Source organism: Alternaria hordeiaustralica (genome assembly GCF_023758085.1).
Source record: "Alternaria hordeiaustralica strain BMP 2776 chromosome Unknown scaffold_6, whole genome shotgun sequence".
NCBI classification, from domain to species: Eukaryota; Fungi; Ascomycota; class Dothideomycetes; order Pleosporales; family Pleosporaceae; genus Alternaria; species Alternaria hordeiaustralica.
Window position 1 is genome coordinate 1,043,849 of NW_026056778.1, and position 27,670 is coordinate 1,071,518.

The 27,670-nt window shown below is 52.9% G+C and overlaps 11 protein-coding genes across 11 annotated transcripts; 6 read left to right on the top strand and 5 right to left on the bottom strand.

Annotated features, from left to right (window-relative positions):
• Nucleotides 1-388: 388 nt before the first annotated feature.
• J4E84_004242 (uncharacterized protein) lies at nucleotides 389-6,412 on the top strand (the record flags this gene model as incomplete). Its single annotated transcript, XM_049386850.1, has 6 exons — nucleotides 389-992; nucleotides 1,042-3,506; nucleotides 3,800-4,408; nucleotides 4,456-4,506; nucleotides 4,570-6,306; nucleotides 6,356-6,412. The coding sequence occupies 6 exons, from the start codon at nucleotides 389-391 to the stop codon at nucleotides 6,410-6,412; spliced, it is 5,523 nt and encodes a 1,840-aa protein (XP_049245620.1).
• Nucleotides 6,413-7,084: 672 nt separating this feature from the next.
• J4E84_004243 (uncharacterized protein) lies at nucleotides 7,085-8,019 on the bottom strand (the record flags this gene model as incomplete). The annotated part of the gene is made up of 3 exons (XM_049386851.1): nucleotides 7,085-7,110; nucleotides 7,250-7,926; nucleotides 7,985-8,019. 3 exons carry the CDS (start codon nucleotides 8,017-8,019, stop codon nucleotides 7,085-7,087), a joined length of 738 nt encoding a protein of 245 aa, XP_049245621.1.
• A 545-nt stretch (nucleotides 8,020-8,564) lies between these two features.
• J4E84_004244 (uncharacterized protein) lies at nucleotides 8,565-9,168 on the top strand (the record flags this gene model as incomplete). The annotated part of the gene is made up of 2 exons (XM_049386852.1): nucleotides 8,565-8,775; nucleotides 8,825-9,168. 2 exons carry the CDS (start codon nucleotides 8,565-8,567, stop codon nucleotides 9,166-9,168), a joined length of 555 nt encoding a protein of 184 aa, XP_049245622.1.
• A 593-nt stretch (nucleotides 9,169-9,761) lies between these two features.
• Nucleotides 9,762-11,234, bottom strand: J4E84_004245 (uncharacterized protein; the record flags this gene model as incomplete). The annotated part of the gene is made up of 2 exons (XM_049386853.1): nucleotides 9,762-10,744; nucleotides 10,796-11,234. The coding sequence occupies 2 exons, from the start codon at nucleotides 11,232-11,234 to the stop codon at nucleotides 9,762-9,764; spliced, it is 1,422 nt and encodes a 473-aa protein (XP_049245623.1).
• A 593-nt stretch (nucleotides 11,235-11,827) lies between these two features.
• Nucleotides 11,828-12,702, top strand: J4E84_004246 (uncharacterized protein; the record flags this gene model as incomplete). Its single annotated transcript, XM_049386854.1, has 2 exons — nucleotides 11,828-11,884; nucleotides 11,932-12,702. 2 exons carry the CDS (start codon nucleotides 11,828-11,830, stop codon nucleotides 12,700-12,702), a joined length of 828 nt encoding a protein of 275 aa, XP_049245624.1.
• A 392-nt stretch (nucleotides 12,703-13,094) lies between these two features.
• Nucleotides 13,095-14,602, bottom strand: J4E84_004247 (uncharacterized protein; the record flags this gene model as incomplete). Its single annotated transcript, XM_049386855.1, has 6 exons — nucleotides 13,095-13,509; nucleotides 13,560-13,832; nucleotides 13,889-13,988; nucleotides 14,041-14,269; nucleotides 14,335-14,357; nucleotides 14,407-14,602. 6 exons carry the CDS (start codon nucleotides 14,600-14,602, stop codon nucleotides 13,095-13,097), a joined length of 1,236 nt encoding a protein of 411 aa, XP_049245625.1.
• A 2,483-nt stretch (nucleotides 14,603-17,085) lies between these two features.
• J4E84_004248 (uncharacterized protein) lies at nucleotides 17,086-18,446 on the top strand (the record flags this gene model as incomplete). Its single annotated transcript, XM_049386856.1, has 3 exons — nucleotides 17,086-17,339; nucleotides 17,387-18,156; nucleotides 18,208-18,446. The coding sequence occupies 3 exons, from the start codon at nucleotides 17,086-17,088 to the stop codon at nucleotides 18,444-18,446; spliced, it is 1,263 nt and encodes a 420-aa protein (XP_049245626.1).
• A 702-nt stretch (nucleotides 18,447-19,148) lies between these two features.
• On the top strand, nucleotides 19,149-20,018 carry J4E84_004249 (uncharacterized protein; the record flags this gene model as incomplete). Its single annotated transcript, XM_049386857.1, has 1 exon — nucleotides 19,149-20,018. One exon carries the CDS (start codon nucleotides 19,149-19,151, stop codon nucleotides 20,016-20,018), a length of 870 nt encoding a protein of 289 aa, XP_049245627.1.
• Nucleotides 20,019-20,275: 257 nt separating this feature from the next.
• Nucleotides 20,276-21,092, bottom strand: J4E84_004250 (uncharacterized protein; the record flags this gene model as incomplete). Its single annotated transcript, XM_049386858.1, has 2 exons — nucleotides 20,276-20,720; nucleotides 20,776-21,092. 2 exons carry the CDS (start codon nucleotides 21,090-21,092, stop codon nucleotides 20,276-20,278), a joined length of 762 nt encoding a protein of 253 aa, XP_049245628.1.
• Nucleotides 21,093-21,796: 704 nt separating this feature from the next.
• Nucleotides 21,797-23,445, top strand: J4E84_004251 (uncharacterized protein; the record flags this gene model as incomplete). The annotated part of the gene is made up of 2 exons (XM_049386859.1): nucleotides 21,797-22,317; nucleotides 22,368-23,445. 2 exons carry the CDS (start codon nucleotides 21,797-21,799, stop codon nucleotides 23,443-23,445), a joined length of 1,599 nt encoding a protein of 532 aa, XP_049245629.1.
• A 110-nt stretch (nucleotides 23,446-23,555) lies between these two features.
• J4E84_004252 (uncharacterized protein) lies at nucleotides 23,556-26,852 on the bottom strand (the record flags this gene model as incomplete). Its single annotated transcript, XM_049386860.1, has 1 exon — nucleotides 23,556-26,852. One exon carries the CDS (start codon nucleotides 26,850-26,852, stop codon nucleotides 23,556-23,558), a length of 3,297 nt encoding a protein of 1,098 aa, XP_049245630.1.
• Between the last annotated feature and the right edge of the window lie 818 nt (nucleotides 26,853-27,670).

A 27,670-nucleotide genomic window follows, 5' to 3' on the forward strand; every position in this document is an offset into this window, starting at 1 on the left:
CCTTGGATTCTGCTTACTCCGTTGTATGGTCATCCATGGCACAGGCGGAGGTTTGGTACGACTTCGGCTTCAGTGGTTTGGAGCAGTACGATGAGGAGACCAACCTCCGATAGAGATCACCGTAAAACATTTTCTTCACTACCAGAGTTTTGGTCAAAATGTTCGGCGAGCCACAGAAAGGCCGACTAACTCGTCATTCGCTAAGGTGGGGGGCAGACCAATCAACCCCGCCATGCAGCGGCAGCTAGGCTACTCACGTTTTTTCGTTGCTGTGAGGCTCCGAACTTTTTTTTTCTGAGGCTTCACTTCTTCTCTTCTCTACAATTGCCTGGCAGTCTCGCTTCTCAAGGGTACCATAGCCCTAGAGCTGTCACTTATACCCTCAATTATGGCTCCCCAGCCCGACCAAAGCCACGACTTGGCTCTCGAGCTTCAAGATGGCTACGTCTGCTTCGGAAACAGCTTCGGTGCTGACAAGAGCATTTCCGGAGAGCTTGTCTTCCAGACGGGCATGGTGGGCTACCCTGAGTCCATCACCGACCCCTCCTACCGCGGCCAGATCTTGGTCATCACATTCCCTCTAGTCGGCAACTATGGTGTGCCATCACGGGAGGAGATGGACAGTCTTCTCGAGGGCATCCCAGCCCACTTTGAATCCAACGAGATCCACATTGCGGGTTTGGTAGTCGCTACATACGCCGGCGAGGAATACTCGCACCACTTAGCCACCTCTTCGCTGGGCGCATGGCTCAAGGAGCAGGGCGTGCCCGCCATCACCGGCGTCGACACGCGAGCGCTGACCAAGCGCATCCGAGAGGAGGGAAGCATGTTGGGACGCCTCATGCAAAGGACCGGGCCATCCCCCTCCTCCACCACCCTCACCAACGGCGCAGTGAACACCCAAACTCTCGCTGACGATGAGGTGGACTGGAGGAGCAGCTTCGAGCAGATCGAATGGCTCGACCCCAACCAGAAGAACTTGGTCGCTGAAGGTAAATAACAAGCAAACTTGGGTAGAGATTCGCGCTAACACATGCACAGTCTCCATCAAGGAACCCAAGCTCTACAAGCCCGACCCTGCCACTGCCCTCAAGCATCCCTCCGGTCGCCCCGTGCGTGTCGTCACCGTTGACGTCGGTCTCAAATACAACCAGCTCAGATGTTTGGTGCGGAGAGGAGTCGAAGTTCTGCAAGTTCCCTGGGACTACGACTTCCCTCAGCTTGCTGGCAAGGACTACGATGGTCTTTTCATCTCCAACGGTCCCGGTGACCCAGCCATGATGGAGTCCACCGTGAGGCACATCAAGACTGCCATGGACGAAGCCCGCACACCTATCTTCGGTATCTGTCTTGGTCACCAATTGCTCGCCCGAGCTGCTGGTGCCGACACAGTCAAGATGAAGTTTGGTAATCGTGGTGCCAACATCCCCTGCACCAGTTTGCTCACTGGCAAGTGCCACATTACATCGCAAAACCACGGTTACGCCGTAGACTCCAAGACACTGCCCAACGGCTGGGAGGAACTCTTCGTCAACGCCAACGATGGTAGCAACGAGGGTATCCGACACGAGCGTAGGCCCTACTTCAGTGTGCAATTCCACCCTGAGCACACCCCCGGTCCCCGCGACACCGAGTACCTCTTCGATGTCTTCATCAACACTATCCAGAAGGCCATGACATCTTCTGAAGTCTTGTCAAAGCCTGTCGAATTCCCCGGTGGCACCTTTGAGGAGAACAAGAAGCTCACACCCAGGGTCGACGTTAAGAAGGTGCTCGTTCTCGGCAGTGGAGGTTTGAGCATTGGCCAGGCTGGAGAGTTCGATTACTCTGGCAGTCAGGCGATCAAGGCTTTGAAGGAAGAGGGAATCTACACCATCCTGATCAACCCCAACATCGCTACCATCCAAACTTCCAAGGGCCTTGCCGATAAGGTTTACTTCCTGCCCGTCAACGCAGACTTCGTCCGCAAGATCATCCAGAAGGAGCGACCTGACGGTATCTACGTAACCTTCGGTGGTCAGACCGCCCTCCAGGTTGGTATCCAACTCAAGGATGAATTCGAAGGCCTTGGTGTCAAGGTTCTCGGTACTCCCATTGACACCATCATCACCACAGAGGACCGAGAGCTCTTTGCTCGCAGCATGGAGTCGATTGGCGAGAAGTGCGCCAAGTCTGCATCTGCCAACAACGTGGAAGAGGCTATGCGCGTTGTCAAGGACATTGGCTTCCCTGTCATTGTCCGAGCTGCCTACGCTCTTGGTGGGCTCGGAAGTGGTTTCGCCAATAACGAACCAGAGCTGCTCGACCTCTGCAACAAGGCTTTTGCTGCCAGCCCCCAGATTCTGATCGAGCGCAGTATGAAGGGCTGGAAGGAGATCGAATACGAAGTCGTCCGAGACTGTAGAGACAACTGCATCACAGTCTGTAACATGGAGAACTTCGATCCCCTTGGTATCCACACGGGAGATTCCATCGTCGTTGCGCCGTCGCAAACTCTGTCTGATACCGACTACAACATGCTCCGAACGACCGCTGTGAACGTCATCCGCCATCTCGGTGTTGTCGGCGAATGCAACATTCAGTACGCACTGAACCCCTTCTCGAAGGAGTACTGTATCATCGAGGTGAACGCTCGTCTGTCGCGTTCTTCCGCTCTTGCCTCCAAGGCGACCGGATATCCCCTTGCTTTCGTCGCCGCCAAGCTCGGTTTGAACATCCCTCTCAACGAGATCTCCAATTCAGTCACACGGTCCACCTGCGCTTGCTTCGAGCCATCGCTCGACTACGTCGTTGTAAAGATTCCTCGTTGGGACTTGAAGAAGTTCACTCGTGTATCCACCCTCCTCGGTTCCTCCATGAAGAGTGTTGGTGAGGTCATGAGTATTGGTCGAACGTTCGAAGAAGCCATCCAGAAGGCCATTCGCGAGATCGACCCTAGCAACCTTGGTTTCAACGAGACCCCGGCCCTGATGGAGATCGACCAGGAATTGCAAACACCTTCAGACCAGCGTCTGTTCGCTATCGCCAACGCGATGAAGGCTGGCTACAGCGTTGACAAGATCTGGGAAATGACTCAGATTGACAAGTGGTTCCTCAGCCGCCTCAAGTCCCTTAGTGACTTTGAGAAGTCTATGGCGAGCTACAACACTGTCAGCATCACCATGCCTTTGCTGAAGAAGGCCAAGCAGTTGGGTTTCTCCGATCGCCAACTTGCCAAGTTCTGGGCTTCCAACGAGCTTGCCGTGCGTCGCGTGCGCGTTGATGCTGGAATCTTCCCCGTTGTCAAGCAGATCGATACAGTCGCCGCTGAGTTCCCCGCTGTGACCAACTATCTCTACCTGACGTACAACGCCAAGGAGCATGACATCAGCTTCAACGACAAGGGTGTCATGGTGCTCGGTTCTGGTGTGTACCGTATCGGATCTTCGGTCGAATTTGACTGGTGCTCCGTTCGTGCTATCCGCACTCTCAGAGAACAAGGCTTCAAGACCGTCATGTTGAACTACGTAAGTACTGACCTTTGCTATCATACTCTCATCTGCCCTACTACCCTACATCTTTGTCCACTCAATCAGCTGTACCGGACATACGGCAAGGTAGCCTGGTGCCTTCGCAACAGTTTCGTGGTTCGATCGCAAACCACTTAGATCTGTGAACACCTCCAGGCTATGACGAGAAATGTCCTGCTTCCCCCTTGCCGTCACTGAATATCTCCTGGCTATCGCAGCATAAAATCTGTGTCTTCTCAAACATCATCGTATATCTCCAGGCTAGGTTCGAAAACTAACAGATCTACTAGAACCCGGAGACTGTGAGCACAGACTACGATGAAGCAGACCGCCTCTACTTCGAGAACATCAGCGTGGAGACCGTGATGGACATCTATACCATGGAGAACTCCAGCGGCGTTATTGTCTCTATGGGAGGTCAAACATCCAACAACATCGCTCTTCCGCTGCACCGCATGAACGTCAAGATCCTCGGTACTTCTCCAGAAATGATCGACAATGCGGAGAACCGATACAAGTTCTCTCGTATGTTGGATCGCATCAACGTCGATCAGCCCGCCTGGAAGGAGCTTACCAGCATTGACGAGGCGATGGAGTTCTGTGACCGGGTATCCTACCCTGTCTTGGTTCGTCCCTCATACGTCCTCTCTGGAGCTGCCATGAACACTGTCTACTCGAAGCACGACCTGGCCAACTATCTCAACCAAGCCGCGGATGTATCCAAGGAGCACCCAGTCGTTATCACCAAGTACATTGAGAATGCGAAGGAGATTGAGATGGATGCCGTCGCTCGCAACGGAACCATGATTGGCCACTTCATCTCCGAGCACGTCGAGAATGCTGGTGTCCACTCCGGTGATGCTACGCTGATTCTGCCCCCTCAAGATCTTGACCCTGAGGTATGTCAGATACACAAGAGATTCGTGAACTAGACTAACATGCTTAGACCATTCGTCAAATCGAAGATGCCACCAGGAAGATAGGTCAGGCTTTGAATGTGCGTGAACCTCTTCTACAAATTACATATGAAACTGATACTGACTTCTTCTGCCAAATCTAGATTACTGGACCTTACAACATCCAGTTCATCGCCAAGGACAACGAGATCAAGGTCATTGAGTGCAATGTCCGCGCTTCTCGATCTTTCCCATTCGTCTCCAAGGTCATGGGCGTCGACCTGATTGAGATGGCTACCAAGGCCATGTCAGGCTTGCATGTTACAGAGTACCCTCCCACCAACATTCCCGCGGACTACGTCGGTGTCAAGGTTCCTCAGTTCTCCTTCTCTCGTCTTTCTGGTGCCGATCCTGTCCTCGGTGTAGAGATGGCCTCTACTGGTGAAGTTGCTTGCTTCGGTCGCACCAAATACGAGGCTTACATCAAGGGTCTCATTGCTACCGGCTTCAGGCTGCCGAAGAAGAACATCCTGCTGTCCATTGGTTCATTCAAGGACAAGCTGGAGATGTTGCCTTCCATTGAGCGCCTGCACAAGATGGGCTACAACCTCTTCGCTACCGCCGGAACTGCCGACTACATCCAAGAGCACGGTATCCCAGTCAAGTTCTTGGAAGTGCTGTCCAGTGGTGAACACGACGAGCAGAAGCAGGAGTACTCGCTCACTCAGCACTTGTCTAACAACCTCATCGACTTGTACATCAACCTGCCATCAAGCAACCGCTTCCGTCGACCCGCCAACTACATGAGCAGAGGATACCAAACCCGTCGTATGGCTGTCGACTACCAGACTCCTCTAGTAACCAACGTCAAGAACGCGAAGTTGTTGATTGAGGCTATTGCTCGTCACTACGACATGGAGATCAGCAAGGTGGACTTCCAGGAGTTCGCTGCAGCTCCTGGAGCGCACGACTCGTCGTCTGGGCCCATGTCCAAGCTCAGCGGCTCGCTGTCCCTTCAGCAGCTTCTTGCAAGGTCGCCATTCAAGAGGGAGCACATCACCTCGGTCAAGCAATTCTCACGCGCAGACCTTCATCTGCTCTTCACCATTGCTCAGGAGATGCGTCTTGGCACCCAGCGTCAGGGCTGCCTTGACATCCTCAAGGGTCGCGTCCTTTGCACCCTGTTCTGTGAGCCGTCGACTCGAACCTCTGCTTCTTTTGATGCGGCCATGAAGCGTCTTGGTGGTGAGGTTGTCGTCATCAACGAATTGGTGTCGTCTACACAGAAGGGCGAGTCTATCGCTGACACCATTCGCACTCTGGGCTGCTACGGTGACGCCATTGTTCTTCGTCATCCATCTGAGGAGTCGATCAACATTGCCACGAAGTTCTCAGATGTGCCAATCATCAACGCTGGTAACGGCAGCCGTGAGCACCCCACGCAGGCTCTTCTCGACATTTTCACTATCCGAGAGGAACTTGGTACGGTGAACGGCCTCAACATCACCTTCGTCGGTGACCTCAAGTACGGCCGAACAGTTCACTCTCTTTGTGAACTCCTTTCCCACTACGATGTCACCATCAACCTAGTTTCGCCCGCGTCCCTGCCCATGCCTTCGGGCGTCACCGACGCCCTCAAGGCCCGAGGCCAGCTGAACAAGGTCACTACCGAGCTGACCGATGACATCGTCGCTTCATCGGACGTCATGTACTGCACTCGTGTGCAGAAGGAACGCTTCCCAGATGTCGCCACCTACGAGGCCGTGAAGGATGCGTTCGTCATTGACAACAAGTTGCTCAAGGGAGCTAAGGCGAACATGATTGTCATGCACCCGCTGCCCAGGAACAACGAGATTAACGATGAGGTGGACTTTGATCCTAGGGCGGCCTACTTCAGACAGGTAAGTCTCACCGCGCTCCAGTGGAGCAACCCAGCTAACATGCTTGTAGATGAGATATGGCCTGTACACGCGTATGGCGCTTCTCGCCATGGTCATGGCTCCTTAGTCAGACCATGTAGCGCACGATGTCATGGCAGGCGTTTGACGGTTTTCACGGAAACGAACAAAGCAACAAAAAGTTCTGCTTCATCCTACTTTCCTTTCGGGTTTATACCATCTTATAGACGAGCGTCATCCACAGATCTTGTAGATAGATACTCAAGCATTTACACAGGAGTTCCGGATATGGGTAAAGGGCACATGTATGATGTAAAATTTTCAACATCAGTATGGGGGGAAGCTATTTCATTTTTTCTGCAGCATGTCTCGGTGTTATTCTTCTGCTATGGGTTAAGAGGGGGAACTTTATTTCATTTTTACTTCGATCTCTTCTGGCGTTGGGTGGGTCCCTCATCGAGGTTGGGACTTGGATCGGTATCGGGGTGCATCATCGGAACGCCAACTAGGGGCATTATGGAAATGGATCTGCATGGTACGGAGTCGGTGGAATTTGCATACAAGATGGAATGGGAACGGAAATATGGGTAGTAATTACTACTGGTAATAGGGAAGACGCCAGACGCCTCGCCCTTGGTGTATACAATAAACAAATTCCCCACGCGCAAAGTCGTCAGGCTTTGCGTAATCGCATCAAAACTTCTGAACCTGTCGTATGCTCTTCGTGAAAGCTCTGTCACATATCTGAAGACCGTCGTTTCGCGCCTTTGTCGGCGTGACTTTAGTGACCGAGGCATCGTCCCCAACCTGTTATTCGTTAGCGTTTGGTTCGAGAGATCGCGCGCTACAAAAGTGTTCGGTTTGAGGGTGTCACCGTCTACGCAAGGCAGGCAGGTACACACTGATAACGAGCACCCTCGTGAGATGCCATCCGCAGTGAACTTACCAGGAAGACCACAGCCGAAGCCAACAAAGAGGTAGATCAAAAAGATGACGACGAGCGTCAACAGCACCATCAACTTGACGTTCTTCCACCACATCCGCCTCTTAAGCGTCCTCGACCGGACCCTAAAGTCGCGCGCATTCTCGCCCAATCTGCCCGTCTTGTCAACCAGCACACTCATGTGCTCGCCCCTCTCGAGCACGCGCTCAATGTTCTCCGTCATGATCTCTCTGACACCCTCGATCTCGCGCTGAGCAGTTCTGAGCGCATCCTGTTGACCGGCCTGCGTACCGCCCTGCTCCACCATCATCCTCTTCAACGCGCCATTGAAACTCGCGCATCCGTACGGCGGCAAGTCGTGGAAATTCGTGCTGCCAGGCTCAAATTCAGCAAAGAACTTCTTCTCGAGGTTTGTCAGGAAGCCAAAAGGTATGCGCTGGCCGAGGTCGCGCTCAGCAATGACGAGGAAGGTAAGGCCGCCGGCTGTCGACTGGTTGTTGGGGAAGTCTGAGGGTGATTTGACAAGGCAGTGGATGAAGAACTTGGATTGATCGATAGTCTTATGGGTGGATTTGTCGTGGGCGATGCGTGGGAGGACGAGGGAGACGAGCGAAGAGGCGTTTGAGGAGGCCGAGGCGGTGTGTTCGGTGAGGACGGTGGTGTTGTGGGCTATGCATGCGCTGTGGTGTTGTTAGTCACGTTATTCACAACGTATATTGTGCAGTAGGTGTGCCATACTAGAGCAGCGGCGTGGAAGAAGACGAAGACGCCATGTTGACGGCTGGCGGAGGAAGACCAGGGCTTCTGCGCTTAGCTGGCGGTACTTTTGCTCGTTTGCGCGACTTGGGGTTGGAAGGGGCTTTTGAAAGGGCGATGAGGCCTCGAGAGACTAGGTCGTTGTGATGGAGTGCGTCTTGAGCGGTGATAGTAGCCGTTGGCTGTGATGGTGCAGCTGCGGAAGGAGAGCCACTAAAGCTGGGGATGCTGCCTCTAGCCATGTGCGTCATAGCCAAGCCGGTTCACGCCTGATGCGCTAATGCGTGGATCGCGCTTGCGGTGGATGGATGGATGAATGGGGCCTTGCTTGTGATTTTAGTCGCTTTGGCGTCTGTTTGCGCGTGCGTGAGGACTGTCGCAAGTGTCAATCGCAAGTACCCTTTTTTTGAATTGCGGTGGTTGCGATCGCGTCACGTCAAGGATCTGCCTGTCACCTTTTTATTTGGGTGATTCCGTTTGCGCTGCACCTCGACACCCCCACACTATTCGGCGCGCGCATACTCCACGGTCACACAGAGACACCGACACAGTTGGAGTGAATATGGTTCGCGTCAAGAATCGCTACTTGGTCGTCAACTTCCTATACCCAGAGCCTCCCGCCAAGAGCAAGACGCAACTCCCAGATGCCATCCAGATCCACTCGCCAACGCCTGATGTTCTTAAGCAGGGCGTCATTGTACGCATGATACGAGATGGAGTTGAAGACCTATTTGGCGACTATGGTTCGGGTATGGTGTCTTCCGGCCTGAAAGGTATGTGATACTTAGTGCCTCACAATCGCCTTATTGACGAATAGCACAGTCAACTACTACTCCCCCTCGACCAGCACGGCCATAATACGATGTCCACGAGACCACTACGAAATGGTCTGGGCAGCCCTCACATACATTACCCACCTCCCCAAACCCCTCGATACACCTGTCGTAATAAGAGTCGTAAGAGTTAGCGGCACGATCAAGAAAGCGGAAGAGGAGGTTATCCGGCAGTCACAACATATCATCAAGAGAGCAAGAGCGTGGGATGGTGCTGGAGAGCTGCCGATGCTACAAAGTGTAGAGAAGGCGGCGGATAAAGAGAGACAGCGTGAAAGTGAAGTGCTTGCTAGAGTAGACGCCGGAAATGAGAGCGAGGAAATGAGCGAGTAGGCGCATGTCGCATCTTCGTCATGCTTCTCCCATCTACTATGCCAAGCCTACTGGATAGCGGGTACCATCATTGCACGCCCCTGAATGCTCGGCGACGCACCTTGTCTGTGCCTCCGTACTGGGCATAAACACCTATGACCCTCCTAGCGAAAGCGTACTGGGCTCAGGAGGGAAGATGCGATATCGCGCCGCGTACTTGGTAATACACACGCCTTCCAACAGCTGCAGTGCGAGCGATACGTATACTCACTATCGTTGGCCGTATCCCTCTGGTAGAAGGCGTCTCGGCTCAGCCCACGTATACTCTATACGTAACTGAATGGGCGAGCCTCTGGCTCAGTAAAAGAACCATCTCTTCTCTCGATATCATACCTAAGTAGGTAGCCCTGCAGCCCAAAAACGGAGCTCACAAGCATACATCGTTCTCCGTTTCATTGGCAAGTTCCTAGAAAAAATGGGTCCATATTCGAAAGGATCTCGACAGGAAAGATGGAACGATACGGCTATAAAGCGATTAAGCATGTAGCAATACCTCACAAGATGAATTATATACATGTTTGATACATCTGTCTATTCGTACAAAACGCAGACCCTTAGTTCGGTCTCAGCATAGCGATTATACTCGCCGTGATAACAGCTCCCGCCGCAGCACCTTGAAGAATGGCGCTGGTGTAGTCGATTCGTCGCATCGAAATAACGCGATCGCTCACAATGTCGTGTGCTATGAAGCTCGCCTTTTGCTGCAAGCTTTCCAACTTGGAGCGGGGAGCGGCGTGGGATGGTGCGCTTTCTTCAGCGACAGCTATGCGTTCTTCGGGTGTAAGAGCTTCTTCCTCCGGGGTGATGGTCTCGGCTTCCGGAACTACTGAAGTTGGCAGTGGGTCAACAGCTGCCTCAGGGACGACCTCTGGGATAAGATCCGCTTCGACTGGCGATCCAATGTTTGTACCAGCTGTTGGCGACTCCTCAATGACTTCAGATACTACAGGCGCCACGGCTTTTGCAGGTGCCTCGGTATGATCCACGACCCGGTCGATCTCCTCTTCAATCGCCGTAAGACCTCGAGAGGCTGATGCGGGTGCGACTGCTGCTGCACCGACTGATGGTGTGGCGGCATCCATAGCAAGCTTCTGGTGTGCCTCCAACGTATTCTTGATCTCCCTGACCATCCTCCTCCTCCGCCAGGGCTCCAAGATGGCCAGACTCAATAACAACAGGAAGATGTTGACACCCATGAGGCCAAACGTGACCCATGTACTGTTCCTTCGGATAGTATCGCTCCAGATTTGCTCTTCATGGTATTGTGCACGTTCTCTCTTCTCAAGCTGTGCCCGTGCGTCCTCCAAGGCGTTCTCGGCGTTTGCAACAGCGTCTTTGGCTTCGCGGACGGCTTGGTCGTTGATGTGTTCGGAGCGGATGAGAGCCATGTAGCGTTCGAGATCGCCGTTTGACCAGGAATGTTTGCGTTCGAGGAGAGCGACGACTTCTTTCTGCGAGGTAGCTTGGTGGGCAAGGGCGGTATCGAGGGCTTGTTTGGCGGAATCAATGGCTGAGCGGCGGGCTTTGACGAGTTTCTCTATGTGGTGTTAGCTGTCGCATCACCATATTCGGAGACCTGTGGATGTACCTTGCTCTTTGATCTCCCTCCTGAGTGCCTCTACCCCAGAGTAGTCAGTGCCAGTGTATGTGTTCACCTTCTGCGTGACCACAGCAAGTTTCGGCAGTAGCTCATCCATGGCCTCGGAGAAGCGCTTGGAAAGACTCCATCTCTGCTTCTCTTGGTGCGAAGGCAGGTGTTCATCCGGTACGCGAGCAATGTTATCTAAAGACTCGTCCTTCCTGGGCGGTTCCGGCTCTTGTGGAGGTGGTTCTTTGACATCGGGGACGGGGGCATCCGTCAATGCAGCCACCGAAGTCTCGGCTGCTCTCTTGATAGCTTTCTGATCCTCTAGCAGAGCGTTGAGTCTTCGCTCTAACCGCTCTTGATCCTCTGGCGATGGTGTGGATGCTGATAATCTGGTTGGAGGTTGCTGGATGGGATTCGCGTCGTCTGCGGGCGGCGGCATTGCGATGGGATCCGATGGCTTGGGTGGTTTCCCCTCTTCCATCCATCTCGCCGAGCTTGTGAAAGTACGCCGTGACCAGTTTCCGGATACGTTGGCGCTCAATGGTGTCCTTCCATCCCACCTCGGCGCACTCGAAGCTGTGCGATACCTATAACTCCAGCATACCGACGATGCGCTGCGAGCGACATTGCTGAAAGAACGCGAAGAAGGGGCTACCGTACTGACGATAAGCGAGCGTGAAGCATGCTGAAGCAGTGGCCTCATTCTTGTCTCTGCCCTCACATGGAGAGCGCCTGAGCTGGATGACGAATGACGAAAATGCGCCAAAATGCGGACCCCCGAAGCGGGCGGGCGGCGTCGCAGCGAGCGCTGACGTGCCAAGGCGCGTGGGGTTGCGGCATGACGGTGACTGGCCCTCTCAGCTCTAGCAACCCGTCCCTTATTTGCAGACTGCCGGCATTCCGATTAAGGGTTTCCTAGCGCCCCTGGCCTAATCTTTTACATGGTGTTGATATCTGGCGGGGTGCTTCTCACTCCTACATTCACACCTCCACCGTAAACCAGCACCATAGTCGCTCGTGTAGTATTCCAACATGGGTTCAGCACAGATCGATCTGGCACAATTGCCTGCCATGAAGAGTGACCCCAAGGTATAACTCTTTCCACATGATTGGTACACCTCAACTAACAAGCGTAGTTCATCTTCTTCACCGACTTCGACGGCACAATCACCCTCCAAGACTCCAATGACTTCATGACCGACAACATTGGCTACGGCCGCGACAAGCGCCGCGCGGGCAACATCGCCTGCCTCAACAACGAGATCTCTTTCCGCGACTCCTTTCGCGACATGATGGACAGCGTCACAAAGCCCTACGACCAATGTATCCAGTACCTCGTCGACAACATCAAGCTGGACCCTGGCTTCAAGGGCTTCTTCGAATGGTCGCTGGAGAACAACATCCCAGTCGTAGTGCTGAGCTCGGGCATGGAGCCAGTCATTAAGGCGCTTTTGGAGAAGCTTGTTGGGCCCGATGCAAGCAAAATGCAAGTCCTGGGCAACCACGTCGGTCCACGCGAAGGAAAGAACATCAACGAGGAGGGTGGATGGCAAATCCTGTTCAAGCACCCTGACTCTGGCTTCGGCCACGACAAGTCCATTGAACTGCGAAAGTACTCGAGCCTACCTGAGAACCTCCGACCAACAATGTTCTACGCCGGTGATGGTGTGTCCGATCTCTCTGCGGCACGCGAGACCGACTTGCTCTTCGCCAAGAAGGGTCACGACCTGATCAGCTACTGCGCGCGGGAGGATGTGCCGTTCACAGTCTTCGAGGATTGGTCCAACATCCTGGCCAAGTGCAAGAGCATCGTAGAGGGGAAGACCACTGTCCAAGCGGCCGCCAAGGAAGGCTACGAGGCGTACAAGAGCGGCGCTGCTGGCATCGACGTTCAGACGGCGAAATAAGTAGGATTCCGGATATTTCGTAGCGGGACTCATCCAAGAGTTTGGGTGTTGGGACTGTCTATGCTGCGGCGCAGTAGATACCGAATCCTCCCGATGATGTGCGCACGGCAGTGGCTGCGGCGCGGACGAATCCATGTGAAGATGGATCAGACCCCTCAGGATTATCATAGACGAAAAGGTTGGACGACATAGAAAGACCATAGAAATGATTACACGATAGACTAGAATCTGATGAATGTGCTTATCCAAGCAGATGTGCTGCACACCAAATAACCGTTATTGCATACTCATACAAACATTGCGCGACCGTGAGTGCTTTTACCAGGGTATCTCTCATAACTCCATCTAGTAACGACAACCTCAGCTGCATACCTACAACTCGCAAACTCACACTATCTGGAGATGTTTACCTCAGTAGTCCTCACGATAGTCATACCCCTAGGAAGCACACTGCGCCTCTCTCCGGTATTGACCTCATGCTCCAAGATACTATCGTCGCTCTCGCCCGCGAGACTCTTGGGCCTACTCAAGGCCCTTCCTCGTGAGGCCTCGACAGTATACGTATCCTTGCCCAGCACGGTATCCTCGGAGTACGGATCCCTTGCGCCTCCTGACATGTTTCGCATAGCAAAAGAGTCACCAGGACGCATGTCATTATGCCTCATGTACCCGTTCGAGCGGAAAGGTGTGCTGTTGCCAGTGGTGCGACCCTTAGTGGCGAGAGAACGCATCTGGCCGAAGAAGTTCGCGAAGAGGGGTTTCATGGTTGGGAGGCAGGCGGCGATGATGCCTACGTGCATCTCGACTCTGTAATAGTGTTAGTCGAAGTAGAATGTGGGCAGGAAAGGAATGCGTACTGTTGCCAGATGTAGTACCATGCTCCATCGCCGGACCAGTCAGTTATCTTGAAGAAGTTGTACTGCATCGGCGTCTTGTATATGGCAACTGCAGAGGCGAAGAGACCCAAGCTTAAGATGACTGCCAGACCTATGCGCGTTTGGATCGTAACTTGTAGCTTCCACACCATCGGGATGGGGATGAGGGCGAAGAGCAGATCAGTGGCGATGTTGACTGAAGAGTTGAAGACGCCGACGTTTTTGAAGATGCCAGCATCGTAGCATTTCGCAGTTCTGAAGACATGTTAGTATCGTCCATCAGAAGTATCCGAGATGAGTGGAGAGCTTACCCCGTGGGTGGACGCATGTTGTAATCCCAACCCGCTTGGACCGGAATGCACTGGAAGATGATGGCAAATGTCGAACCTATGGTAAAGACACCAATGAAGACTGATCGCATGTTAGCTACTTGCTTCTTGCGACATATCTCATTCCAACTTACTCAACATGGCAATGAGAAATGGACGCCACTTTGTTCGGTCCGCCAGCCGTAACAAGAAGAATCCGATTGAAAGCTTGATGAAGCTGTATGCAGCGATGATGAAGATCGAGTAGAAGTACATGACTTTGAAGAAGGGGAATACGTTCTCGGGTGGAAAGGCTTCGGCATGTAGTCCAAGTCCCAGGTCAATGACCTTCAGGAATAAGCCCAGGGTGGTGGAGCTTAGAGCCTATGGAGTGACGATTAGCAACCAACTCCCTTCGAGCAAGTTCATGCATGAGCATGGCAACTCACCAATGCAATCGCCATCATAGCATCTGTTTCAGTCAGTTCTGTTTGATACAAATGCAGATGGATCATACATACCATCCCAGCCAAATGTCTTTAGCATGAAGAGCCGCACATAGAATCGCAAGAGTATAGCGCTCGTCGACAGTGCGAACAACGAACCTTCCACCGCCATCAAGCGTCCAGCTTGATTCTCGGCCATGTACTCTGGTGATCGAGCTGGCATCACGGGCCAGCCCTCAGTTTGTCTCGCAACAAGAGCGTGGTACTCCATGTCGGTGGTTGCGCGGATTGAAAGTGATGGCAAGACCGTAAGTCTTGAAAGTAGGTCCCCAGACTATTAGAGTGTTGCTCAGGAGCGTTTCCTGCGGGCTTCTCCAGAGTAGCACTTAGGCACATGCACATTGTGTAAACCCGAACCGCACACAAGCGAACATACATCTCAAACAGTCCTGGTTTAGGCCAGTAACAGCTCGTCGTACATGCATGGGCCGCCACTTCAATGTCGACATGGCGGCTCGGCAGGATTGTGCAGCTTGCGAATAGCCGGAATGGCGTTTCTCATGGCAAACTGACCACTCTCGTAGCGACCAGCGGCTCTGTGAGTACGAAGTTTAATCCTTCATCCTTCGATATGCCGCGCAACTGCTACGTCTTCGGCTTCAAGATAAATGTGGTAGCATGCGCGAAGGGTTTCTCATACAAAAGCCTTCTGCGCGGAACGTTTTGACGACAGTCTTCCTGTCCACCACTCAACGTCATGGGCGGTCCGTACCGTCCACTCAGTCATTCATGGTTAAAGTCACGATCGTTGACAAGGAAAACATAGACTCGGGATGATCAATGCTTCTATGGGAAGACGGACTTCGAAGCCCGCCCTCTGACAGATATTGCTCGGAGGACAACCTGAGTTGGAGGCTATGCAGGTACACCTACTGCGCATCGAAGTAACGAAGGCTGAACGAGAACGCGATGTTTTACTGAAGGATTATTGAAGTTCGTAGCGACTTTCCTCTTCGGTATAGTTGTCAGGCGTCCTGGTCATGGGTTTTAGTCAAGACGATTGTCGTTTTACGCACGGAGATGGAGACTGCTGCACGTTGTGTAAACGAACACATCCTAGTCATCGGCAAGTCTCAGACTCCTTCCTTCCATATTGCCCAACGTTCCTGTACGACTGACCGTGATTGCTGTCTTCTGCCCATTGGCCACGAATGGGACGCAGTTTGAGTATGTCGGACAATGGTGTGTGATATTCTCGTATTAATGCGTACTGCTTGCTTTTCGCATGCCAAAGCTATTGGTAATGAAAGTGCGACCATCGCGGCACGCGAGCAAGGTCGAGTAAGCGAAGTCCGGACCTGCCGCAGGCGATGTAGGTGGTAACATGTGAGATGAGTAAACAGATTGGTGGTCCGCTGGGCGCTAGACGTTCACGCTGCCGCTGCCGCTGCCGCCTCCGCGGCTTGCCCTGGGATTATCCGGCCATAGCGTGTTCTCGCGGCCCGTGGACCTTATTCCCCTCCCGTTCAGAGCTGGAGCACCAGAACTCCAGACTCCTCAAAATCGACAGGGTCTCCGAGCAAGACTTTTATTAGCCATCTTAATGCGTTCTGCCTAAGCACGAGCGATGATCGGAGCTTCTACACTAGCCATTGACTGGTCGATCTGGCGCTCTCCATCGGACCATAAGCAAAAAACAGCAGTTATCCGCCATGACCCTAGGGCTCTTCCCGTGAGTTCCGCACCCGGACAGCGGGCTTCGCACGATGCGACCGGGTAAAATAAAGTGGCACTTGGCTATGGTCAAGCATCAAGATCTTGCTAAGATCGCGCTGCGATGTGTTCGCTCTCTTCCGCGATAAAACACTTTCATCGGATCGAGAAGCAAAACCCTTCAAGAAAAGCAACAAGATGTCGATACACCCAGTCGGCACTCTTGTCAGGACTTGTCTGCGTGCCGGTGCGCTTCCCTCTGTGGAAAGCTACAGCCATCTTTGATGAATTCACCGGCCCACACGGCTCGAGATGCTCCTCGTTCAGCCGCTTACACCAGGCCGCCTACAGCATCCTTCGACTACCTTCATAAACCCGTAGCCGAGAACTCCAACGATCCAGCATCCAATCAAATTGAGCCGCTAACGCATCTTGCATTCAGTTACAGGTGTCAATTCCGGTCGTACATCTTCTTTCCGCTCACATTTAGGGGCGAGACTCATGCGAACCCACGTGTAGCGGAGTTTAGAAAACGCCTCATCGGATCCTTCGAGGCGACCTCGGCATTTTCCAGATGCCTATTCGGTAATAGATCGTGCACAAAGGAGGTTGTCCAACCCTTTCAAACGCTTGCCGGATACCGGGCGAATAAAACTTCAGTATGGCATAAGCCCAAGGGCCACCCAACTGACTCAATGGCTACCCGGGATCAACAAACCGAGTTGATGGGTCTGTAGACAGCACGATCTGCTACGGCACAGTTATGTTGGACTGTTATTAGACTAGATGGGGCGAGTGGTAAGGTACCTCCTGCGAGTATTTGAACACGCATGCGGCCTCTAAACTTTAGCCAGGGCATCGCCACATTTTGACTACGCCTCCCCCATCTCCTAATATTAATACAGTAGTCGCTAGCTCAGGAAGCCGCTCACCCGGAACCTTATTCAACGTCTTCGACCGTTTCAGTCATTCCATCGTCTTCATCCTTCAAGCCCCTCAAGACAGTCGATCATCCATTTTTAACCGGTTCGAAACGCCATCATGCGTACCGCTGCACTCTTCTGGCTTGCACCTGCAGCACTAGCCAGTGCCATTCCATCGTTGGAAGAGGCCTCTCCCGCTGTCTCATTCGACAAGAGACAAAATGTCTCTCCAAACCTCCCCGGACCAAAGATCCTGCAAGCTGATGTGTACGCGGGTATTGCTGCCATCAACCAGCAGATCTTCCAGGCTACACAAAAGCCTACCCAATTCAAAAAGTGCAACCCTACGAACATCATTGTTCGCAAGGAATGGTAAGTCTGTTGTATTTCATGCATCTACCGTAAGCTAACATCCCCAGGGTGACTTTTACTGAATCGGAGAAGAAAGACTACATCAACGCTGTTCAGTGTATCTCCAAGCTACCCCCTAAGACACCCGAGTCTGAGTGCCCGGGTTGCCGGAACCGATACGATGACTTTCTTGCTACCCACATCAAGCAAACATTTGCCATTCACAACACTGGCAACTTCCTTCCATGGCACCGCTACTTCACCTATGCCTACGAGAAAACTCTCCGTGACGAGTGTGGTTACAAGGGCTACCAGCCATACTACAACTGGCCTCGATGGGCTGACGACCCGATGAAGAGCCCTGTCTTGGACGGCTCCGATACCTCAATGGGCGGTAATGGTGATGCAGGCTGCAGCAACCAGACATTCTACGGTATCCCAACCAACGACGCGCCTCTCATCAAGATTCCCAAGGGCACTGGCGGAGGTTGCGTGACCTCTGGTCCATTCAAGGATTGGTCTGTCAACCTTGGCCCCGCCTTCTCGGACTCGCTCTGCACGCCCCCGAACCCGATCAATTTCACCGGACCCAATCCTGCCAATGGTGGTCTTGGATACAACCCCCGCTGCCTGAAGCGTGACATTTCTTCCTGGTCTTCCAGCCAGTGGACCAACGATGAGATGGTTGTCAAACTGCTGAACAGCCCTGACATGAAGACCTTCTGGTATGACATGCAAGGTGGTGAGAACGCATTTTCCAACAACTTCATGGGTGTGCACACTGCTGGTCACTTCACCGTGGGTGGAGACCCCGGTTCTGACTTCTTCACCTCTCCTGGTATGTTTTCCGCACTCTATTTCACGAGTATTCTGGACTAACAATGAACAGGTGACCCTTACTTCTACTTCCATCACGCTCAGATCGACCGTGTGTGGTGGTCATGGCAGAACGTAAACCCCGCGGAAAGGACTAACGCCATCTACGGAACCATCGCCCTCGGTGACCCCACCGCTCCTGCGACCAAGCTCACCGATACTATGACTCTCGGACACGCCTACCCCGGAAACATTACTGTTGCTGATGCGATGAGCACCATGGGTGGACCTTTCTGCTACACCTACATCTAGACGCGGCTTTTGTCTTTGATTTTCTTCCTGTATATACTTGGCTCGTACACGAGATTTTTGGACGGCGGGCTAGAGTCGATTTGCTGTTGACCTCAAAAATAGACCAACCATGCGTATCTCATGACATTAAAATAGACTTCCATTGAGATGATTCGTCGCCTTACTCTTGAACCGAGCGCGTGACGATGGATGTACGGTTATACCTAAGCCTGCTACAGACCGCACAAGCATCGCGTATCGTCACATCCCAAAAGATGGAGGAAACTAAGGCGATCTAACGCATGTTCCGCAGCGCTAAGCGGTCACCTTACCTGGGCTGCATATGTCCCGCAACGAATATGAATGGGCGGGGTCTCTCCATCCAAAGCGCGGAGACCCTGCAGTGCCAACGCATCACCGACTGGAGAAGAATCGAGGGCAATCATGTCCTCCAATCCCTCCGACCACGCCCGTTTCAAACGCTGTTTGAGATTACAGCCACCCTGAATCGGAGCGCCCTCGAAGGTTATTGGCATTTGCGATCCAGAGTCGTGGGATTTGCAGAGTTCAAGGAAGACTTACCCCGCTAAGATTATAGCTCCCCCAACTTTCTAGATCCAGGGGACGCCCAAAGCACAACCACTGTCGCAAAGCATTACGCACCTACCAGACAGCATAACTAGACAACACAAAGGCCCCGCAGAGCCCAATAGTCCATCAATCATGAACGTCGATCCTCTAACCGGCGAACCCCTCCCTTCAACCGCCATCCAACGCATCCTCTACCTCGCGCCCAAAGTCCACATCTACCAAATCCCACCCGCAACCTCTACCAAAGGCTACCAGGCGTCGACCTGGACAGCCGACAACAACAAGCTCCAGATCTTCACCGCCCGATTACGCGTCGTCGAGACCTCAATACCGTCCAATGAGGAGCAACAAAGCAACGAGGATGCAGAGGAGAAGGTTACAACAACCCTCCTGCTAGAGGACCCCAAGACAGGAGATCTGTTTGCCGCAGCACCCTACACGAGTGAGAGAACGGTAGAACAAGCATTGGACAGCAGCCGCTTCTTCGCCATCACCGTCGTAGGCGAGGGGAGAAAAGCAATACTGGGCATGGGCTTCGAGGAACGCAGCGAAGCCTTTGATTTCAGCATTGCGCTGCAAGACGCCCGCCGCGTACTGGGCTTTGAGCAAAACCCCGCCGCGTCGTCGTCATCGCGCAACTCCAAATCCGCACAAACGCCTGTCGCCGAAGAACCCAAACGCGATTTCAGTCTCAAGGCCGGCGAGACAATATCGATAAATCTGGGTGGTTTGAAAGGGAGGCGGTCGAGATCACACGAGGGCGGCGAGAAGAACGACGAGGGCGACCGCAAGAGCGAGCAAGATGCGCTGTTCAGCATAAAGCCGCCGCCGGGAAGTGGGGGTGGAGGCCCTGGGTTCCTGCCTCCGCCGCCCAGCGCGAAGAGTGTCAAGGAGGAGCGGAGGAGAAGTAGGCAGAACTTTGACGCTGCGAACTTCACGCCGCCGAAACAGACGGCGGAGGACTTGGGCTTTGACGATGGCGAGTTCGGCGAGTTCCAATAGAGTAGAGTGGAGAGGAAGTGGGAGGCATTTTGTGCATGTTTAGCATTGGAGTTATCATCTGCACTGGTTAGGTCTTCCGCGCATGGGAGGCGTATTGAAATTATGAAATCAAGACTTTAAGATGTTCACATTAACGAGTGGTGTATTGTGACAGGAAAAATGAGGTGTGTTGGGTATATCTATCAATCTACGATGCGTGCAGGAGCCGCTCAAACCAAACGCCAGAAGCATATGCCCGAAATGCCCAAATCATATGTTCAAGAATATGTCCAACCCTGCGCCTCGTCGTATAGTCTCTCAATGTCCCGGATGAGGTCCTCAGGCTTATTTCCACCCTCGCAGTCCTTGAACTTGCCACCATCGGTCACGCACCGCACCTTGTTGTCCAACCTGACTGTACAGCTCGTTGTGACGCCTACGTCGCTACTATGCTGTACGCTGTCCCTCAGCAGACCCATGCCATATGCACCATTCTCCTTGCTCATGCAATCGTTCAGCACGCCAAAGTCGAGGCCATGTTCCAGCGCGCAGTCTTCGATGAGGGAGCGAGCGGGTATCTCGGCGTAATCGGTGGTGAGGCAGTTCGTGAAGCCAAGGTAGAGTTTGGGGTCGGGGTACTCGGATGCGGCACAGAGCATGACGATGTCGCCCAGGCATTCGGTTTGGCCGTGCTTGCATTCGACGCCGTCGTCTGCTGTTAGACTGCGTGTTTGTCAGCTACGTGGTCGGCACCTTCCGCGTGGGTAGTAAGACGTACCTTCCAATCATACTCAGCCGGAAGTCGACCTTGTCTGACACGTTTGCCATGGCAGGCAGGACGAGCTTCTTCAGGCAGTCCCGCGCATCCGGGCATTTGGACATGATGTGCACGTCTACTGGCACTTTGGTGTCGGCCTCATCATGTAAGTCCATACAGGTGAACTGGCGCGCCAGCAAGAACAGACTGAACACCAGCACGACGGCCGCCATCTGCAGCCGTGTCTTCCTCGTCTTGCGCGATACCATGGTCTCGTCGGGCGGCGGCGCGTTTGCATCGACGTGCGAGTTGGGGAGGAGGGGCGCCTTTTCTTCCATTGCGCGGGATGGCGTCGGGGTAGACTGCGGCTCTTATGTAGCGTCTCGTATAGGGGAATTTCGTGATAGGTGGTTGGTGGTCTGGACTGGCTTGCTGGACACGATGCGCTTGTAATGCGATGGACGAAGTCGAATGCGGCAAGAGATGGACTGATAGGCGTTCGGGTTACTGCTGATAGCGTGTCGACTAACGTGTCAAGGCTGTGAGTGGCGGATCTAGGGCTCAGGCAAAAACAAAACAATCTAAACTCTATATCTCGTGAGCGTCGAGGAAGTTGTCAAGACGCGTTCTTCAATGACGTGACGCCTTACCCACAATCTGCCTCCTCGCTCCCAACACGTGGAAAGAGCCGAGGAGGCAGCAGAGCACGGCGTAACAATTAGCCGTCATGCTGTAGCCGTGTGGCGTTCTACACGAATGTAACACCGAGCTTCGGAGGGGCTACACGGATCCTACCTCATGAACGACTGATCTGCTGCGCGCGTAACGCTTGCAATCTTACGCCTCTCGTTTTCCTTTCGCTTCTTTCGCTCATGATGGAATGACTCTTTCTAACAATCTAATACCCCACCTTTAGACATTTCGTCTTCTTCTGCCACCGGCAAGGCTACACCCAATCCCCGTTTCGCCTCCATAATACATGTGACAGCAGCCCTGCATCGTCACCCAAGACCCGTTCCTGAGCCAGGTACCGACCCGAAACATGGCGTCGGATGATCACCAGGACGCTGCGCCGGCTGCGATTCAAGCTTTGACCGGCTTTATCAATACGAGCACTTTGCTTGATCTGGCGCTCCAATTCTCGGCTACCTATACTCACCTCGCCAAATCCTCCACTGAGCACTTCCTAGTCACGCCAGTCACGGCGCTCCCCACGGGCAAAGAGAAGGGCAAATTTTTGAGCATCGATGTTGGTGGCACGAATCTGAGAGTCGGCTTCGTTGAGCTAATCGGAGAGCCAGATGGCGGCCCAGAGGATGAGCGGACACGCAGCAGCACCGTCGGGGAGAACGTGTTTTCACAGATCAAGAGGAGTCATGACAAGAATTGGCCGATTGAGGATCACTTGAAGATGGATCAAGCCGAGGACCTATTTGCCTGGATTGGTGACTGTATCGCTGAGGTTGTCAAGGACGCTCTCAAGGAACAGGAGACTACAGAAGACATCTCGTCTCCTCTAGGTGACGAAATCCTGCTCGGTATCACTTTCAGCTTCCCAATGGCGTAAGTGGGCTCCTATATGAACCACGACATCTCACTAACAGGTTATCCAGACAAACGCGTCTCTCAGAAGCGACTCTACTGCCGATGGGCAAAGGGTTCGCCATCACATCGGATCTCAATCTAGGAAAGATGCTTTTGGCTGGCTATGCGCGATACTGTGATACCGATGCCACATCAGACCAGCTCAAGCACTCCAAGTCACAGCTGCCAAGGATACGGGTAGCAGCCATCACTAATGACACAGTAGCGACCTTCGCATCTCTTGCGTACGCAGCCAAAGCAGCGCCCAACAGCCGCGTAGCCATGGGTCTCATTGTCGGCACTGGCACCAACGCGACCGTACCAATGAAGCCTGAGAATCTGCACTCCGAGAAGAGAAGTGCACTCGCAAATCCCGATGCCACCGAAACCGTAGTCATCAACACAGAGTGGACCATCCGTGGCACTGACAAGCCGCTAGTCGACCTGAACATCAAGACACCATGGGACATGACACTCGACGCCAATAGCGACGCACCGGGCTTCCAACCGTTCGAGTACATGACTTCTGGGCGGTATCTCGGCGAAATTGTACGCTTGGTGTTTGTCGACGTCGTGTCAAAGGAGGAGGACGTACAAATACCGTCATCGCTGATGCTCAAGAATGCCCTGCCGACACGCTTCCTTTCCGAAGTCATTGCGCGAAAGGGCGGTCGTATCGTACAAGGGGAGCTCGAAAGCAAATACCCAGACGCAAACCCGGATGATTTCTTCTGGACTGTCGATAAGGTGGAACTGATACGAGATATTGCTGAGGCCGTCCAACAGCGCTCTTCAGCTCTCATCGCTGCCGCTTGTGTTGGACTGCTGAACTGTGTGGGCGACGTCGCGCTAGACAAGCAACAATCTCCAAGCAACGGTACAAGTGCAAAGGGCAAACGCGAAATCGAGGAACTGGTCATAGCATACGCTGGAGGAACTATATCACAGTATCCAAAGTGGCTGCAGACATGCCAGCAATGGATAGACGTCCTTGTCGAGGAGGGTTCATCATCAAACAAGAACAAGCAAGTCACGCTCAAGGAGGCCAAGGACGGAGGAATCGTTGGCGCAGGGGTACTTGCAGGTATGACAGACGAGATAGTGTAAGAGTAAACGGGCAAAGTCATGTAGACCAGACAGAACATGGCCCAATGGGCTTCAAATGCATTTCAAGTAATCAAAACCAAACCATATGCTAACCTGACTAACCTCCCCATCTACCTCACAGGTAACTGGGCCTGCCACTCGGGATCAACCTTACTCTGTTTGAAGAAGCTCTTACCTCTCAACCACTGCCGGTAAGCCTTGTATCTCTTCTTCGCCGTATCTTCCTCCTCGACATCCAACGGATTCTCCTTGACGCGCAGAAACTCTTCAAATTCTTCGATGTCTTCTTCAGGTGTTTGGAACTTGCTCCCAGTAGATTGTGGCTGTGGAGGCGGCTCCTGGACATCCGCATAGACGTGCGGATGCAGATTGTATGTATGCGGGTATGAGTAAGAAGGCGCGTGTGAGAAGGGCGTGCTGACAGATTGTGATGTCATGGGGCGGGCGAAAGACTGATTTGCGAGTTCGGTGTCCAGACGGGGTAGATCAGAGAGGGTGATTTGAACGCCGTCTTCATCGAAGTTCTTGGGCGCGGGGATGCTGCCTTCTGTCATGGAGAGGTAGTCGTAGAATTCCATCGCACTGGGGTCATCGGCGGTGGGCATCTCGCTACTGACCACTAGAGGCAGGTTGAGTGGGTGTTCGATGTAGCGGGCGTATTCTTCTTCTTCGCTGTAGGATACCGACGGGTTCATGCTGTTCTCGTAGAACTGGGTCAACGTCCATTGGTGAACAAGCGCTTTGTTGGCGGGCTTGAAACCGGGTTTGAGGGTAGATGAGAGTCCAGTTGACGTGGACATGGAATTTGCCAACGATTGGTATGCCGACGGCGGTGGTGCTGGCGGGTGGGTTTCGAAGTGCGATTCTCGAAGGATGGAATGTCGGACTGATGATTCTGCGTAGGTAGCGCTAAGGTGCAAATCCCTCCTCCGGTTGCCTGGGGTATGATCGGGCTTGGACTCAGTCTCGCTCGAAGGGTCAATAATGGTTACACCTTTCCGAGGAGCCTTCTTTCCATCCCTTCCTTGTGCGTCGTGATCTTGTTGCTTCGTACGAGGGACGAACGGAGACATGTTCTCCTTACGAGATGGATACGTTCCATCCCTAAGACCTGGTCGCGGCTTGGCTAAACGGAAGGCAAAGATTTTGAGATATGACGAGATAGCCAATGGTCGATAGTATTCAAGCCAGTAATCATCACGGAAGCTGATGAAGTCGAATGCTGATTCCTCACTTGGTAGAGCTGGCATGACTGAAGGAGGTAGTGTGCGTTGTTGAAGATGCGAATGTGTGTACCACTGGATGTAGTCTCGTCTTGTGCGCTCGAGGAAGTTTTGTGGGTTTTCGTGGTGAAGGAAGTAGTCTGTTGATAGATCCCATAGCATCGGCTGGCCCTGGCGGTAAACGTAGTTACCCAGAAACAGATTGTATGCCTCTTGACGCTGTGAATCGAGGAAGGAATTGTGGTAGTAGCGCTTGAAGCTCTCAACCATATCGCGAGAACTACTTTGCCACTGGTTGATCTTCCGGTAGGTAGCCATCGTGTTGACGAGATGCGAGCCACCATACTGGATGGCGATAGTGTCACCGTGACCGTGGAACATCTGCGTAAACAGCTCGACGCAGTCCGAATCGTACTCGACAGTATTACCGGATATGACACCAAGCGCTTGCAATTGTCGACCTAGTGCTCGTTTTCCAATGACGAACTGGGCAGCGTTGGTTCTGTCTAGACAGTCGATGCAATTCGTTCGCGCCACTCCGTTCTGCACTTGAGGCGCATCATACTCGTTGTCGCCGTTGCGAAAGAACCCTGTCTTCCGCAAGACCTTTTCAGCAAGGTTCTCCAACGTGCCAATGACATCCTGTCCTCTGGTCTTGGCTGCTCTTGACATATCGAAAGCCTCATATATGATCCTCTTGTCAGTTGGTAGCGACTGGTTGAGGTAGTCGATAGCGTGCTTGTATTCGTAAAGCAGCTTCGACTCTCTCGGAGTTCGTTCACGCGCCTTGATAAGGTTGAGAACGTAGATCGGGGCACCGTAGCGCTCAAACAAGTTATCAAAATGCAGTCCTGCTGCGCTGTAGAAAGGATCCACAAGGTTCAAATCGATATCTGGCTTTGGTGTCACACCAGTATTGTCTTGCGTCCAGTATAACGGTATGCTACCGCGGTGCTGGACGTAGGATGTATAAGAGGGATTCGCATAGAGGCGTGGTCCAGGAGCATGGAAGGAAGTCGTGGTCTGCTCGGACACAATTTGCTCTGTCTCGACGTCATTGGCGACATATCCAAGGTCGTTTGTTCCACGCTTGAGGAAACGAGCACCGGCAAAATGTCTTGATCGTCGGGCAATGATGGTAAGGTATACTCGTCGCCCAAAGACATCCAGCGAAGATTGGTCAACGTATCCATGTATGACTGGGTGACACCAGTCGTAGACGTTCTTCAGTGCGTCTCGCGCAGGGTTCAGGAGATGATGGTTCCAGACAAACATATCTTGAAAATCGCGGTCAGGGTTGGAAATGCCTTCACTAAGTGCAGCCCGTTGATGAATGATGTTCTGTTGCAGGCTCCGCGTAACGTTGTAAGAATAGCTAAAGTAGAAGGATCGTGTGAGGTCCATATTGTTGAGGATGGACAAGAATCTCGCTTCTTCCGGATTGCGGTCTTTCTGGTACCTTGATGTTGATCCAGTCGTCAATGGCACCATGTCCGTGCCATCGACCTGATAAATGTAGTGACCGCCCAACATGGCTACTTGCGATCTTTTGGATATCAATAACATGTAGTACGCCTCCGTGAACCGGATGAAGCCCAACAGGCCCCATGTGCTGCACTTTAATTTCATCCCTCCTGTAGCCTTGTTGCCGTCAGCTATCGTATCGAGCAACTGATGCATTTCTCGCCGATTATACACTATATCGTCTTCAAAGATGTTCAAATGTCCAGGTGCAGCGGTCCGATCGATCTTCAGCACGCGAAACTGCCTGTCGGTAATGTCGGCACCAATGAGATAGAAGCGGGTACTGGTTTCGTAGAGCGAAAATTTGTGCATTCTCTTGATCCCGCTCTCTCCGACATTCTGGTAGGTCGAGCCCTTGACTTTATGGACTGTAGATGGAGTGGAAGGTCTGTGGAACGATACATTGACGTTGGGATTTTCTTCTTCGCCGCCAAACTTGGTGGACTCCGACTCTCTTCGTGGCTTTCCATGACCAGGTAATTTGTCGAGATCGGCTTCGGGTTTGAACTCAAGCGGAGAGGTCTGTGGGCTACCGACGGCAGTCGACGCCTTCTCGATGTCATCCAGCTGCTCCTGACTGCTAGTGCGCGATGCTGTAGGCCTGGACGCGACGGAGCTGGATCGTTCTGGGGAACTTAATCTTGACTTCGATTTCTCCATTATGCGCGATTAGTGACTGGGATAGAAGCTTTCAACGAGTGTGATAAGGCAAGACTTGTCAAGCGGTCACGGCGTGGTTTGTCGGTCGTGTAGTGGCGCATGCGGACGGCACGAGACAGGAGCTGGCTCAAGCCTGGTGCTTCCTTTTTGCACACCCTTCAAGCTCCGACGGTGCAAGGAAGACTATGCACGGAAAGATGCGTAGTTCTGGAAGGACCGTGTTGTAAGCCGAAAGGGTAAAGCCGCTGTAGCTTGCCGGCGGGTCCACGTGCACCTGGCCACGCTTGCTTGGGCATGATCAGGCTTGGCGTACGTCAGCGCCCTATCGCGATCCAGGAGTGCTGAACGACCTGGAGCACAGACGCATAGATCAGAGAGCAGTGTGAATCTACAACGGTCACATAGAGCGCAATATCCGTCAAGTGCCCTGCTTGGTCTCCATGACAACAGATGCGGATGGACTTGCATTGCGCTTGTGATAGTCTGGGGCAGTCGACCATCAAACAGGACAACGAACAGTTGAGATTATCTGGTAGCATAACGCGTACTTCTCCCGGTACCGTTCGAAGTAGTAAGGTTCAAACGGCATGCACCAGTTGCATACTCATCAGAAGCCATGTGCCTCTTGCGGGTCGTGGCTGCACTTTATTATCCCTCCAAAATCAAATTACCACCGAGAGCCTTCATTACCGAAGCTATGGCGAGCGACAGATCCTACGTCTTCATTATCATCGGGGCCATGTTATCAGCCTCGGCTATAGTCATCAGCATCGTCTGTGTTGTTATCGCGCAAAAGAGGAAGTCGGCCAGACAGAAGA